We start from the raw sequence: 15,056 nt of genomic DNA, 5'->3' as shown, positions 1-15,056 counted from the left end.
AGGGGACTGTATTTCCCTGCCTTCAGATGACTAATTCCAGCTCCAAAAGGAATGTCCTTCAGTGAGGAGGCCAGGCAGGACCTCAGCTCTGCATCCCCTGCTGGGGATGGGGCAAACACCCTCTGACTGCTCCATCCACCTTGGGGCTTGGGTGTTCTCCCAAGCACCACTTACTTCACACAGAGAATTGTAGGGGTTGGAAGTGACCTCTGGACATCATCAAGTCCAATCCCCCTGCCAAGGCAGGTTCACCCAAAGAAGGTCACACAAGAACATGTCCAGGCAGGTTTTGAATGTCTCCAGAGATCACAGAATGTTAGAGGTTAGAAGGGACCTCCAGAGATCATCCAGCCCAACCCCCTGCCAGGGCAGGGTCACCCAGGGCAGGTCATACAGGAACACATCCAGGTGGGGCTTGAAAAATCTCCAGAGAAGGAGACTCCACTACCTCTCTGGGCAGCCTCACAGTGACAAAGTTTTCCTTTCTGTTCCCCTGGCACCTCCTCTGCTCCAGCTTGCCCCCAGTGCCCCTTGTGCTGTCCTTGGACATCCCTGAGCAGAGCCTGGCTCCAGCCCTGCACATCTTTATCCCCAGCAATGAAGGCAGCCCTCAGGCTCCTCTGTTCCAAGCTCCAAGCCCCAGAGCTCCCTCAGCCTGTCCCCACAGGGAGATGTTCCACTGCCTGCAGCAGCTCTGTGGCTCTGGGATGGATTCTCTCAAGCAGTTCCCTGAGGTTCTTCTTGAACTGAGGGGCCCAGAACTGGACACAATATTCCAGATGTGGCCTCAGCAGGGCAGGGTAGAGAGGGAGGAGAACCTCTCTGACCTACTCACCACAGCCCTTCTAATCCAGCCCAGGATGCCCTTGGCCTTCTTGGCCACCAGAGCACATTGCTGGTTAATGGCATCTTGTTGTCCACCAGGACCTCCAGGTCCTTTTCCCTTTTGCCAGGCACCACTGACAGGAGTCTGGCCCCAGCCTCTTGCCCTTCACCCTTTAGCTCTTGCTGAGCCTCAGATCTCCTCCAGGCTGAACAGCCCCAGGGGTCTCAGGCTCTGCTCATAAGACAGATGCAGTCCCCTCAGCATCTTGTGTGACTGGAGATCCTTTGTCACTCCACCTCTTATCACAATGCTACTGCAGCAAGAACCCTCTCCAGGGCTCCAGCACCCTCACAGCCAAGAAGCTTTCCCCAGATGCTGAGGACCAAAGCATTCCATCACTCTCTGACCAGTATTCTTGTCATGAGCAAGATAGGCTGCAGGTGAGCTCAGGACTTTCTCCAGCAGCTTGGAAGATTAAAAATGAGGCTAGTTAAGCCCTCCAAGCTTTCTGTCAGCCATCCAGTAGGCCACCTTTAAGTTAAATACATTCCATAATGATTTACTGGTGCCTTCCCTGCAGGGTGCTATAGACCTTCAGGTACTTCTGTGACTTAAAGGACATATAAAAGGGCTTTCTGGCACACAGGGATCCAAGCCAGCAGGGGAAACAGAGCTGCCAAGGGCTCTTTATTCTACAAAGGAAATGCAATTGGGGTAAAGCAGCAGTGGCAGAGCCATTTTACCTCCACAAGCTCCCATAATAGCAGCTTCATTTCTGCCGAGCTCTTCCCAGCAGCTGAGATTATTCTCTACCAGTTTGCTTAAGGCTTTCTTTCCTTTCTTTTTTTTTTTTTACTGAGGGACAAGGGAGGAGGAGAGCTAAATTAGATCCTCAACTGGAATAAACCCCTGGTGTTATTGAAGCTTTGCAGGCCCCAGATGGGATCAAACACTCTGCTTGTCACAGAATCAGGGGAGCTTAGCAAGGGGGCTCAGACGAACTCATTGCGAGCGTCGGAGAAGCGCCGTGACAAAGCAGATCCTCACTGCTCACCTGGACAAGTCCTGGCACCTTTACAAAAGCCACCAAAGCATACAGGAGAACAGAAGCTTTATCCCTGGGGCTGCTGGAGCTTCTAATATTTGTGATCAATTGTGCCTTGAAGAAAAATGTCATCCTTGCACCGCTGCTGTGACAAAGGACTCCCTGCTGCCTGCCTCGTGTCGGGCAGCTACAGCCACTGGCCACGCTTCTGCTGCACGTTTCTCTTCTCTCCTTTTCACATCCATTTCTGCACTCAAGGAAAACTTATTTTAATAGGCCAGGAGAACAAACACAGAAAAATCTAGAAGCATGGCCTCTCCTGACCTATTGCACAGTGCCACATCAAGCCTGAATGAGGTGACGCACGACAGCTTTGAAAAGAGGGCACAGCAGCAGAGCCACTTTGGAAGGCAGATAACCCTGGGGAAGGCTCCATCCAGCTCTGAACAGCTCTGGCTCAAATACACCTACAAAGACAGCAGGGCTCCAGATGCCTGATGGGCTCAGGATATATTTAAAGCCCAAGGGCAGACGTAGAGAACGAAAAGCAAGCTGCAGAGCTCTGTATTTTCTAGCATGCAGAAAGGTTGTCTTCCAGTCCACTCCCACAGCTCCTGAGCAACTTCTCAGTGCAATTTCCAGCAGCTACAGCAGGGCTAAATTTCAAGTCAGAATTCTAAAAACAGCCTCAGCGCAGCAGAGGCAAAGCCAATCTCTGCAATGTGATCCAAGTTCCACAGCCATGCTAGAACCTCTCTGGAAGCTGTTCACAAATCCTGCGCTCTCGCTCCTGCTTCGAAACCACTCAGCGGTGCCAAAAATCGTGAGCTGATTCTCTGCCCTACTTTCCAGAACTGAAGGCAGGGATGAAAATAGAGAGAATCAATTCCCCTTCCCCCCTGCAAAGCTGAAAAGCTGAATTCAAGCAGCACCAGAAGCAAGCAGCGAGGCTGTCAGAGGAGCAAATGGTCCCCGCTGGCTGTGCTGCAGAGCTGTGGTCCTGAGGCAGGAGTTCTGAGAAAGCAGAGGAGAAGTTTTGCACTGTGGGCAGTTTTCTGTTGGGAATATCTAGGATGCCTATATCCAGAGTGACTCGAGGGTGGGAAGCTTCCCTGAGAAGCTAGAAGAGGTAGATTTGATATCTAGAGACTGAGCAGGATCTAGAAGTTACAATCTGTCATTTTGGGGCACAAACCCTAAGGTTTTGGCTGTTTTTTCTACCTGAGATTAGATTCCCCATGTTCACCCATCTGGTTTAACCCTCAGAGAACAGGAGCTACAGAGGACCACACCAAAGACCCCTGCAGAGCAGTAACCTGTCTCTGACAGGACCAAAGCAGATGGCGCTCACTCCAAGAGAGATATTGAGGGATGGAGCAGGTCCAGGGAAGGGCCACAGAGTTGGGGAAGGGTCTGGAGAACAGGGCTGGGGAGGAGCAGCTGAGGGACCTGAGGGTGTTCAGCCTGGACAAAAGGAGGCTGAGGAGCTCCCTGAAAGGAGCCTGGAGCCAGGTGGGGGTTTGGTCTCTTTTCCCAGGGAACAAGAATGAGAGGAACCAGCCTCAAGTTGCACCAGGAGTGGTTTAGGTTGGACATTAGGACAAATTTTCTTCCCTGAAAGGCTTGTCAAGCCCTGGCCCAGGCTGCCCAGGGCAGTGGTGGGCTGCCCAGCCCTGGAGGGATTGAAGAGCCCTGGAGATGTGGTGCTGAGGGCCATGAGTTAGCAGTGACCTTGCAGTGCTGGGTTAAGGGTTGGCCTTGTTGATCTTAAAAACTGTCTTTAAATCAAAATGATTCAATGATTCTGTGCCCAGGGGAGAAGCCAAAACAGAAGACAAGCAGATGGTGCTTCCCCAAGGATCAGCTGTGCCATTTTTCCAGCTCACTCCTCACAGCCCAAGGAACCTGAATTACTGCATGGGCCAGCAGAGCATGAGTCCTCTCAGCCCACATGGGTCTCCCTCAGGAGCACCACCCACCTTTACCATTTCCTTACCCAGCAGGTAAGGTTGTCTTGTGATGCATTCTAGAGCTGCAACCCTTTCTGGGTCACCTACAAACACATCATGGCTGGTTAAAAGCAAGCAGGATGGAGTCTCTCCACTAACTCCTAAAGGGTTCCTCACCCTTGGTAGGCAACAGCAAGGCTGAAGGATAAGTAAGTTCAGTCTGGGGACTGCCTGGCCCCTGGATGTGTGGGTATCAAGAAGAAGGGGCCAGGTTCTTTTGGGTGGTGCCCAGTGACAGGGTAAGGAGCATGGGGCACATGCTGGAACCCAGGAGGTTCCACCTCAACATGAGGAGAAATTACTGTGAGGGTGCTGGAGCCCTGGAGCAGGCTGCCCTGAGAGGTTGTGGAGTCTCCTCTGGAGACCCATCTGGATACATTCCTGGGTGATCCTGCTCTGGCAGAGGGTTGGACTGGATGATCTCTGGAGGCCCCTTCCAACCCCTGACATTCTATGACTCTGTGATCTGGGCTCTGTGGAAGCTGCCAAGAGGAACACCAAAACCAAAGCAGCTCTCCCTGGTGTGGGATTCCTCTGAACTCTGAGAGCCTTCCACCTGACTCAGGGGACAAGCAGCAGTGTCTGATCACCTCACTCTCAGCAGCAGCAGGGAGCAGGTGTTTTGTGGGGGCAGAGCTGCCTTCCCTCCTCCCCTCCCCCCCCCAAAGAAGCTGTTTTTCTGCTTTGCAGAGGACTAAGAGGGAAATCCTCCACCACACTGCTGAATCACAGCTAACTCCTGCTACCCAGTGAAGGATTTGAGAGCCACTGCACCTGCTGTCCCTTCATTACTTCTGCCTGGATGGGAAAACAACATCCTGACTCCTGTGCTAGAAGAACAGCAGAGAAAACAGGACAGAGAGAATTCACCTGGCCCATGGTGCTCAGCACTAAGCACTGGCTCAGATAATGTTTTAAGAGGTTATGAAAACAAGCAGGAAGCTTTCAGCCTTTCCAAGGAGTGGAATCAGCTTTTCCTGAACATCCAACTGCTGCCATTTCAGTGCCATTTGCTCTGTCCCAGCGTGGAGAGCAGCTTTATGCCCTTCCAGTCAGAAGACATCTTCATACATCCAAAAATAGCTTCCATGTCTTCCTTTAACCTTTCACAGTCTGCTTGTCTTTATAGGTTCATCTCCCTACCTACCAGTCACTGCCTCCCTTTTGTCCTTCACTCTCTTCTCTGGCCTCTTCCCTCAGCTGTGCTGCCATAGCTGGGACTGAAGCTTCTCCAATGCCAAGGATTTCTGCACTCCAAACCCTATCCTGGTGGCAGAGTTGTGTTTTATTTGTTAGCCACTGTTCAGGCACGATCAGCTTCTGATCCCCCAGGAGCTGGACTCTCTTTCTAAGAAACAGCTACCCAGAATCTTTTGTATGCAATCCGTTAGCTTGCAGCTCAAAACCTTCTCTCCAGCATACTCCATTAACTGGAAAGTTGACTTTCTACTTGTCTTCACACTTTCTATCCTATTTTTTCCTTCATCACTTCTCTCCTTCCTCTATTGGTTTCCTCCATCACTTCAATTCTCTTTCCTCTATTGGTTTCCACCATTACTTCACTTCTTCCTTTCTTGTTTTCCTCCATCACTTCAATTCTCTCTCACTTCTCTCTTTCCTCTATTGGTTTCCACCATTACTTCAATTCTCTCTCACTTCTTCCTTTCTTGTTTCCTCTATCACTTCAATTCTCTCTCACGTCTCTCGTTCCTCTCTTGTTTTCCTCTATCACTTCAATTCTCTCTCACTTCTCTCCTTCCTCTCTTGTTTTCCTCTATCACTTCAATTCTCTCTCACTTCTCTCCTTCCTCTATTACCTGATGGACCTCAGATATGAAAAGAGAAGCCACAAGAACTTGGATATCACATTAAACCACATTTTATCTCAGGTTAAGACAGTCTGAGGCATTAACTGTATAAATCACCTACTTAAAGTCTGTCCTACACTCCTCCTCCTATTTCTAATGTTGTTCTAAAACATTCCAATAGCAGAAATGGGAGTTCTCACATTTTTATATCATTTTAACATCTATTTAGAACTCTGAGAGCTCAGCAGCAAGAAAGTGAATTTCTAGCAAGCATTTTTGCAGCACATTTCCCTGAAAGATCTATTTTAGCATTTGGTTTCATTGGAACTCATTAGCCAAACTTATATACAAGTCTAGAGCAAACTCATTCCGTCTTGGAAAAGGTCAGGAATTAGAGGCTGACAGGCTGCACACTTAGGCATGGGAAGGCATTCGGATTATGTTACAAATAAATGTTTTGACTTGTGTTATAAATGCACCAACTCCAGCTCTGCTTCAACTGCAAAGCAACAAAGCTTCACAGCTCCACTGAAGAGCAAGAAGCTTCACAGCTCCACTGAGAGTGTTCTTCAGGAGAAAAAAAGTCTGCCAAAGGATAGGAGAGAATCACAGAATTCCAGAACTGCAGCATCCCAGAACACATCTGGTTGGAAGCAACCTCCAAGCTCATCCAGTCCAACCCTTGACCCAGCACTGCAGGGTCAGCACCAAACCATGTCCCTAAGCACAGCTCCACACTCTGCTGGAACACCCCCAGGGAAGGTGGCTCCAGCACTGCCCTGGGCAGACAATTCCAACGTTTGAGAACCCTTCCACTGAACAAATATTTCCTAACATCCAGCCTGGACCTCCCTGCTGTAGCTTGGAACCATTTCCTCTGCTCCTGTTGCTTGCCACCAAGGAGCAGAGGCTGTCCCCTCCTCACTCCAACCTCCTCTCAGGGAGCTGCAGAGAGCAATGAGGTCTCCTTCAGCCTCCTCCTCTCCAGCCTGAACACCCCCAGTTCCCTCAGCCCCTCCTCTAGCCTAGGGGCTCCAGACCCTTCTCCAGCCTCACTGCCTTGCTCTGGACAGGCTCCAGGCCCTCAGTGTCCATGATGGAGTGAGGGCCCAGAGCTGAACACAGCACTCGAGGTGTGGCCTCAGCAGTGCTGAGCACAGGGGGATGGTCACCTCCTGTCCCTGCTGCCCACCCTGCTTCTGACCCAAGCCAGGATGCCTTTGGCTTCCTTGGCCCCCTGGGCACTGCTGGCTCATGGTCAGTGACTGCCAACCAACCCCCCCAGATCTCTCTCCAAGTTGCAGCTTCCCAACCACACATCCCCAGGTCTGTAACTCCCCATGGGGTTGTTGTGACCCAGGTGCAGGGCCTGGCCCTTGGCCTTGTTGAACTGCACACAATGAGCCTTGGCCCATGGGTCTGACCTATCCAGATCCCTCTGCAAAGTTTCCCTACCCTCTAGCAGATGGACACAGCCACCCAGCTTGGTGTCATCCTCAATCTCCTCATCCAGACCATTGATAAAGATAATGAAGTGGACAGACCCCAGGACTGAACCCTGGGGGACGCCACTGGTCACTGAGTGCCAGACAGATTTAGCTTCTTTCACCAAGAGCAAAAGAGAAGAGAGAGACAAGAGACACAAATCAATTCTTGCCCCTGACTCCAAGGCAGAAGTAGAGCAGAGCCTCTGCCTGGATCAGTGTTCAAGGCATTGCTGAAGGCTGAATTTTCAGTGCCTAGCAGTCATGTACAGATCAGAGATCTATCAGCAGTGTATAAAATCATCCCCTGGGGAAGGAGATAGGTGGTTTAAATCCTTCAGGCTCATTTCATCACTTTTTCCTTGGTCTCGAGGAGAATGACACTTAAAAGGGCAACTCAAGACAGGATGCCAGGCTGCTGGTGCCCTGCTTGTGGTCAGCACTGCCACCAGTGCAGGCATCTGGGCAGGAAATCTGTTACACCAGAAAAGAACAGACCTGGAGGACTACTCAAGAGACATCCAGAGAACAGAAGGCTTTGAACAATCCACTGCAGAAGCTCAGAAACACTTTAAGCAAAAATAATCATAGAATGGCTTGGGTTGGAAGAGACCTTAAAGTTCTCATGTAGAGCTGAAAGATCTCATCTACTTCCACCCTGCCCTGTCCTGTAAGACCCCCCCAGCCTGCCTTTGAACACTCCCAGGGATGAAGCCTCCACAACACCTCTGGGCAGCCTGTTCCAGGGCCTCACCACCCTCATGGGAAGAATTTTCTCCCAATGTCTAATTTAAATCCAGCTGCTTCCAATTTGAAGCCACTGCCCTTCCTCCTGTCATTCCATGCCTTTGTAACAAGTCCCTCTCCAGCTCTCCTGGAGCCCACTTCAGATACTGGAAGACTGCAGTAAGGTGCCCCTGGCTCCTTCTCTTCTCCAGGATACACAACCCCAACTCTGTCTTCACAGCAGAGGTTCTCCAGCCCTCTGATCATCTTCATGGCCTCCTCTGGACCTGCTCCAACCTGCTCCCTCTTGTGCTGAGGGCACCAGACCTGGACACAGTGCTGCAGGTGAGGTCTCAGCAGAGGGCCAGAATCCCCTCCCTGCCCCTGCTGCTCACACTGCTGGGGGTCAGCCCAGGACACAGCTGGCTCTGGGCTGGCAGTGCTCGGTGCCAGTTTATGTTGAGCTTCTCAGCACCACCAACTCCTTCTCTTCAGGACTGCTTTGCCCAGCCTGGATTTGCACTTGGGACTGCCCTGACCCAGGTGCAGGACCTTGGCTCTGTTGAACTTCACGAGGCTGGCACTGGGTCACCTTCCCAATCTGCTCAGATCCCTTCCCTCCAGCACACTGACTACACCACACAGTTGGTGGTGTTGCAGACCTGCTGAGGGTGCCTTGATTCCCCCCAGCCATGTCACCACCCCAGAGCTCAATGCTTACAGGCCAGCCAGGGAGGTTATTTTTCATTGTCAAAACTGCTGAAGACTGACAGTGATGCTGAAGTCATCCCAGCAATAAGAGAGACAAACCCCACAGCTTTTGTAGCAGGAGACTGCATTAACACAGGCTCTGTGTCACACAGCTGAAAGAAAACAATCACTTTTTGGATTAGGGCTCCTAGGAAAGCAAAATAAAAGAAGTATTTAAATTAGCTTCATGACTTCTGCAGGCTTTGAAAAGAAAAATTAGGTAAAGTAAGTGCAGGTCTGACAGGCAGCAAAAAGAAAAAGTAGAAATCATTTGAAATAAAAAAAAAATTAGAGACTTGCTTTTAAGAACTGCATTAAGGAATTGCCTTTGAGAGCAGGGCAATGATTTAGTGCTCAGTAAAATGTCTCTGATGCACTTAGGGACAAAGGAATTAGATTCCAAGTCTGTCAGTCTCCAGATTTGCAGGAAAGAGGCCTAATGTCAAGTGAATTAAAGCAGATGGATGAGCTGAAGGATTCAAAGGAAGCAATCACAGCCTTCAGGACACAGAGCTGGCAGCTGTGGAACCAGCACTGACAGCCTAAAATGCAAACCCAACCCCCAAATACCAATATCTAGAAATGAAAGTATCACAGAATGGCTTAGGTCGTGAGGGATCTCAAAGTTCATCTGCTCCAATCCCCCTGTCATGGGCAGAGAGACCTTTCAATTTGGTTTGGTTGCCCAAGGCCTTGGTACCCAGAACCAAGTCTGAGTTTGAGTCTCAGTGAGGAAGGCAGATGAATAACAACATTGGGAAGTGACTTTAGAGTCAAACTTTCACTTCCTATCAACAGCACTGAGTGATTTTGCACTTGGCTAACTGTGCATGTCCTGCACTGAGCAGCAGCTTCTTCCAGGTACATGGAGGAGCCCTGCCAGAAACCAAGCATCAATCAGCAGATAAAGGAGGAGAAGCTGCTGCCAGTCTGGTAGAGATCAGATCAGGTGGACAAAGAGAGCCAAAGGTCTCCTCTGTACGTATCAATCCCACCAAAAACCCAGAGGACTCGGTGCTAACAAAGAGTGTGAGCTCTTCAGACACCTTTTGAGACAGGCAGAAAATACTTTGGGTGTTCTTACCTGGGGGAACTTGCGTTTGATGGATGTCAGAGCTCCCTCTGGGAGCTTGGCCAGCTCCGAGTCTCTGACTGCGTGCACAGTGGTGGCTCGAGGCTGGTGGGTCAAGGCCTCTACCTGTAAGAGCAGACAGCCCAAAGGTTAAAGGTAAGTCACAACACAACATGCTGCAAACCCCAAAGGTCAGGGAGAGGGAACAGCACAGGTGCCAAGCACAGGCCTGGCACACTTGGTGCTCACAGCTGGGAGTGCAGCGCTGCTTGCCCCCAGGGCGCTCGCAGGAGCTCGCCGAGGGCACATCCACCTGCAGCAAGAATCACAGAATCAACCAGGCTGGAAGAGACCTCACAGATCATCACATCCAACCTATCACCCAACACCTCCTGACAACTAAACCACGGCTCCAAGTGCCACATCCAAGCTTTTTCAACACCTCCAGGGATGGGGACTCCGCCACTTCCCTGGGCAGCACATTCCAGTGGGCAATCTCTCTTTCTGGGAAGAGCTTTCACCTCACCTCCAGCCTAAACTTCCCCTGGCACAGCTTGAGACTGTGTCCTCTCCTTCTGCCACTGGTTGCCTGGGAGAAGAGACCAAACCCCATCTGGCTACAACCTCCCTTCAGGTAGTTGTAGAGAGCAAGAAGGTCTCCCCTGAGCCTCCTCTTCTCCAGGCTAAACACCCCCAGCAGCCAAGAACTGGCAGCCATTGAACCCAGACCTCTTGGCACATGCCCTGCTAGCAGCCAGCTGCAGGTTTGCACAGCACCAGAACACAGCACCAGCCAGGATTGAGAGAAAGTTGAGTATGAGGTTTGCAAGCTCTCACGTGTGGAGCATCTGCAGAGCATGGATCAAAACTGCTTTAGAGGCTTCAGGAACAGCAGCAGAGGCACTCGTTAGCTCCCCCAGCAGCTGCACCTCTTAAGCAGCTTTCACTGTGGGAAAGTCACCTAAGGGACAGGAAAACCTCACTTCTCTGTGCTCCTTTTCTTTCCTCAGTGCTACCCTGAGTTACTTTCAGCAGCTGCGTGCTGACAACGTAAAACAATCCAACACTTCCCAAAAGCTAAAGGCAAGGCTGAGAAGCAGCTCAGCTCCTGGGTTTGGCCAGAAGTGAGCTTTGTTTTTCCAGCTGGTTTGGGTTTTTTTGCATATTCATGAGTATCTGTGCCATGACAACAAGAAAACATGTGACAGAACTCACCACCCTCACAGGGAAGAGCTTCTTCCTCATCTCTAATCTCAATCCAGATGCTCCCAGCTCAAAGTCATTGTCCTCATCCTGGAGCTCCCAGCCCTTGTCACAAGTCCCTCCCCAGCTCTCCTGGAGCCCCTTCAGGTACTGGAAGGCTGCTCTGAGGTCTCCCTGGAGCTTTCTAGTCTCCAGGCTGAACAGCCCCAGCTCTCAGCCTGTCCTCACAGCAGAGGGGTTGGGGACCTTGGAGAGGGACCTGGGGGTATCAGTTGATAGCCACTGACCATGAGCCAGCAGTGCCCATGGGGCCAAGGAAGCCAAAGGCATCCTGGCTTGGGTCAGAAGCAGGGTGGGCAGCAGGGACAGGAGGTGACCATCCCCCTGTGCTCAGCACTGCTGAGGCCACACCTCGAGTGCTGTGTTCAGCTCTGGGCCCTCACTCCATCATGGACACTGAGGGCCTGGAGCCTGTCCAGAGCAGGGCAGTGAGGCTGGAGAAGGGTCTGGAGCCCCTAGGCTAGAGGAGGGGCTGAGGGAACTGGGGGTGTTCAGGCTGGAGAGGAGGAGGCTGAGGGAGACCTCATTGCTCTCTACAGCTCCCTGAGAGGAGGTTGGAGTGAGGAGGGGACAGCCTCTGCTCCTTGGTGGCAAGCAACAGGAGCAGAGGAAATGGTTCCAAGCTACAGCAGGGAGGTCCAGGCTGGATGTTAGGAAATATTTGTTCAGTGGAAGGGTTCTCAACCGTTGGAATTGTCTGCCCAGGGCAGTGCTGGAGCCACCTTCCCTGGGGGTGTTCCAGCAGAGTGTGGAGCTGTGCTTAGGGACATGGTTTAGTGCTGACCCTGCAGTGATGGGTCAAGGGTTGGATGTGCTCAGAGGTCTCTTCCACCCAGATACATTCTGTGGCTCCAGCCCTCACATCATCTTCACCTGCAGAGTGCCCAAGAACTGCACTCAGAAACGTTTCTTTTCTGGAGACCAGAATTTGAAAGAAGAAAATGATGATGCAATGAGAATTAACAGAGAGACCTTCTCCTTCACAGCCAAACCTGGCTCCTGGCAGCCTGCTCTGCAGGGGGCTGGAACTGAATGATCCTGAAGGCCCCTTCCAACCCAACCCATTCTATGAATCTATGACTCTTTCCACATACATTTATGCAGACACAGGTTCTCTCTTGGCTCCCCAATGCTTGCATCGCATCTGGTTTACCTCTCTGCCCTACCATCAGCTAATTTATGCCATGTTTTGGCTCTGTAATTTAGCTTCCTTAGCCTGCAAGCAGGTTAAAAGAGTTTCAACTGCTAAAGCAAACCTTTTCCCTCAGCCAGTCAGCAGCCAGTTGAGTTTAATGTGTGTAAAGAAAACCTCTCCAACTGCCTCACATCTTTCTCCACTCTTTCTGTGATATATGAGTGCATAAACTTAACTGTGCTCCAAAGGCCTTGCCAGGCTTCCAGAAAAGATGAGATTTGTAAAAAAAGGGAATTAAATTTTAACTTGAAAAGAAAGCCTCAGGGATGATTTTTTTTTCCTTCCCTCCAAACATTGGCTCTGTCTTTCTGAATCGTTCCCCAGGCAGATCAGAGAGGGGATGGAGACCTTTATAAAACCTCCTCCACAAGCAGCCATTCAAATCTCCAGAGCCAGTGGCATTTGCAACACCAGCAGTGTTAGTGACCCCCAGACTTGCAGGGGATAATTTGAATGCAATCTCCAGCTAATTGGATCTTGTAAGACTCTTACTTACAGCTACCCACAGAAGCCTTGCTATTTGCTTTGATATTTTCATTCCAATACACCCTGGTGATCCAGCCTGGAAAACAGCCAGGACCCAGACACTGCACACCATAAATTCACATTTCCTTCTGGATGTTATCACCTCAGCCGCAAATCTCTGGTAAGTTATCCCAAACTATTTGTTACTTAGAAATTCATTCACGGAATCACAGAATGGGTTGGATTGGAAGGGATCTTAAAGCTCATCCAGTTCCAACCACCCTGCCATGGGCAGGGACACCTCACACCACAGCAGCTTGCTCACAGCCACCTCCAGCCTGGCCTTCAACACCTCCAGGCAGGGAACAGCCACAACCTCCCTGGGCAACCTGTGCCAGTGTCTCCCCAGCCTCACTGCAAAGAATTTCTTCCTCATCTCCACTCTCAATCTCCTCTCTCCCAGCTCAAAGCCATTGTCCCTCATCCTGGCACTCCCAGCCCTTGTCCAAAGTCCCTCCCCAGCTCTCCTGGAGCTCCTTCAGGTACTGGAAGGCTGCTCTGAGGTCTCCCTGGAGCCTTCTCTTCTCCAGGTTGAACAGCCCCAACTCTCCCAGCCTGTCCCCACAGGGGAGGTTCTCCATTCCTCTGATCACCTCTGTGGCTTCCCTCTGAACCTCCTCCAGCAGCTCCAGGTCCTTCTTGTGCTGGGGGCCCCAGAGCTGGAGGCAGTGCTGCAGGTGGGGTGTGAGCAGAGCAGAGCAGAGCAGAGGGGCAGAATCCCCTCCCTGTGCTGCTGCTCTCCCTGCTCTGGATGCAGCTCAGCACTCAGCTGCCTGCTGGGCTGCCAGGGACCATTGCTGGCTCCTGGGCAGTTTGTCACCAACTGACACCCCCAAGCCCTCTTCACTGGAAGTGAGAAAGTTCTCACTCAACATTTGGACCACCTGTAGGATAACTCTCAATCTTCACTGCATCCTCACCTCTCCTCTCTTTACACCCTCTGGTTAAAAAGCTTTCTCTGTATATGAAAATCTAACAGATCTTTGGCTATTCTCGGCTGGCTTGGAGACCAAAGCCATATACCTAGCATTGACTTGAAGATCTCACCTGCAATTAATACTTGAGAGGTCATCAGTTCAGAGATTTCTCTTCTTGCATAATAAATAAATAAATAAATGATTAAAATGATATTTCTTGCAACGTGAGGACTTAAACCTATTTCAGTTCTAAGCTATATTCATATCCTTGGACACCTGTCCCAGTGAGCTTTGTGAAAAAGCTTTCATCCTTTTCCAGGTTTGCAACTAGTGCTAGATTTAGAGACTGAGCTTGACATTCAACATGAATGAAAAATCACCTTCAGAAAATCCCAGCATCCCAGCCTGGTGGGGTTGGAAGGAACCTCTGGAGCTCATCCAGTCCAAGCCCCTGCTAAAGCAGGGCACCCACAGCAGCTTGCCCAGGAGCACAATGCCCAGGGGGGGTTGGAAGCTCTCCAGATGAGACTCCACAGCCTCTCTGGGCAGCCTGCTCCAGGGCTCAGCACCCTCACACCAAACAACTTTCTCCTCCTGTTCAGATGCATCCTCCTGGGTTCCAGTTTGTGCCCACTGCCCCTTGTCCTGTCCCTGGGCACCAGTGACAAGAGTCTGGCCCCAGTCCCTTGCTGCCCAGCCTTTAGCTGTTGCTGAGCATTGCTCAGCTCCCCTCTGGGGCTGCTCTTCTCCAGGCTCTCAGCCCCAGGGCTCTCAGCCTTTGCTCCTCACAGAGCTGCTCCAGGCCCCTCAGCATCTCTGTAGCCTCTGCCGGACTCTCTCCAATACTTCCCAGACTCTCTTGACCTGGGGAGCCCAGAACCACACACAATATGCCAGGTGAAGCCACAACAGGGAAGAGCAGAGGGGCAGGAGAAGCTCCCTCCAGCTACTGGTCACACTCAGATCAACCCCCATAAGGTTTCCGTGGTCATAAGGCAGACTGATCCACAGTCACCCCCACGGCTGCAGCAGACACCACAGAGACTGCTCCACAAGAGCATTAATCAATGCTTCAATAAGCAGCACCACTGCCATCACAGAATCACAGAACTGTCAGGGTTGGAAGGGACCTCAAGGATCATCCAATTCCAACCCCCCTGCCATGGCCAGGGACACCTCACACCACAGCAGGTTGCTCACAGCCACATCCAGCCTGGCTGCAAAAACCTCCAGGGATGAGGCTTCCACCACCTCCCTGGGCAACCTGTGCCAGTGTCTCACCATCCTCATGGGGAAGAACTTCTTCCTAACATCCAGTCTGAATCTTCCCACTTCTAGTTTTGTTCCATTCCCCCCAGTCCTATCCCTCCCTGACACCCTCAAAAGTCCCTCCCCAGCTTTCTTGTAGCTCCCTTCAGATACTGGAAGGCCACAAG

The 15,056-nt window shown here is 51.2% G+C and overlaps 1 protein-coding gene across 1 annotated transcript in view; it reads right to left on the bottom strand.

Moving 5' to 3' along the window:
- PNPLA7 (patatin like phospholipase domain containing 7) overlaps positions 1-15,056 on the bottom strand; it is a 182,873-nt gene that overhangs the window by 102,553 nt on the left and 65,264 nt on the right. Inside the window, exon 20 of the mRNA XM_054393395.1 lies at positions 9,733-9,846. Coding sequence (XP_054249370.1) covers positions 9,733-9,846 — 114 coding nt within the window. The remainder of the gene's footprint in view (positions 1-9,732; positions 9,847-15,056) is intronic.

This window comes from Indicator indicator, chromosome 28 (assembly GCF_027791375.1).
Source record: "Indicator indicator isolate 239-I01 chromosome 28, UM_Iind_1.1, whole genome shotgun sequence".
Classification (NCBI taxonomy): domain Eukaryota; kingdom Metazoa; phylum Chordata; class Aves; order Piciformes; family Indicatoridae; genus Indicator; species Indicator indicator.
The sequence above is the reverse complement of the archived record's forward strand: the minus strand, read 5'-3'. Positions and strand labels throughout refer to the sequence as shown.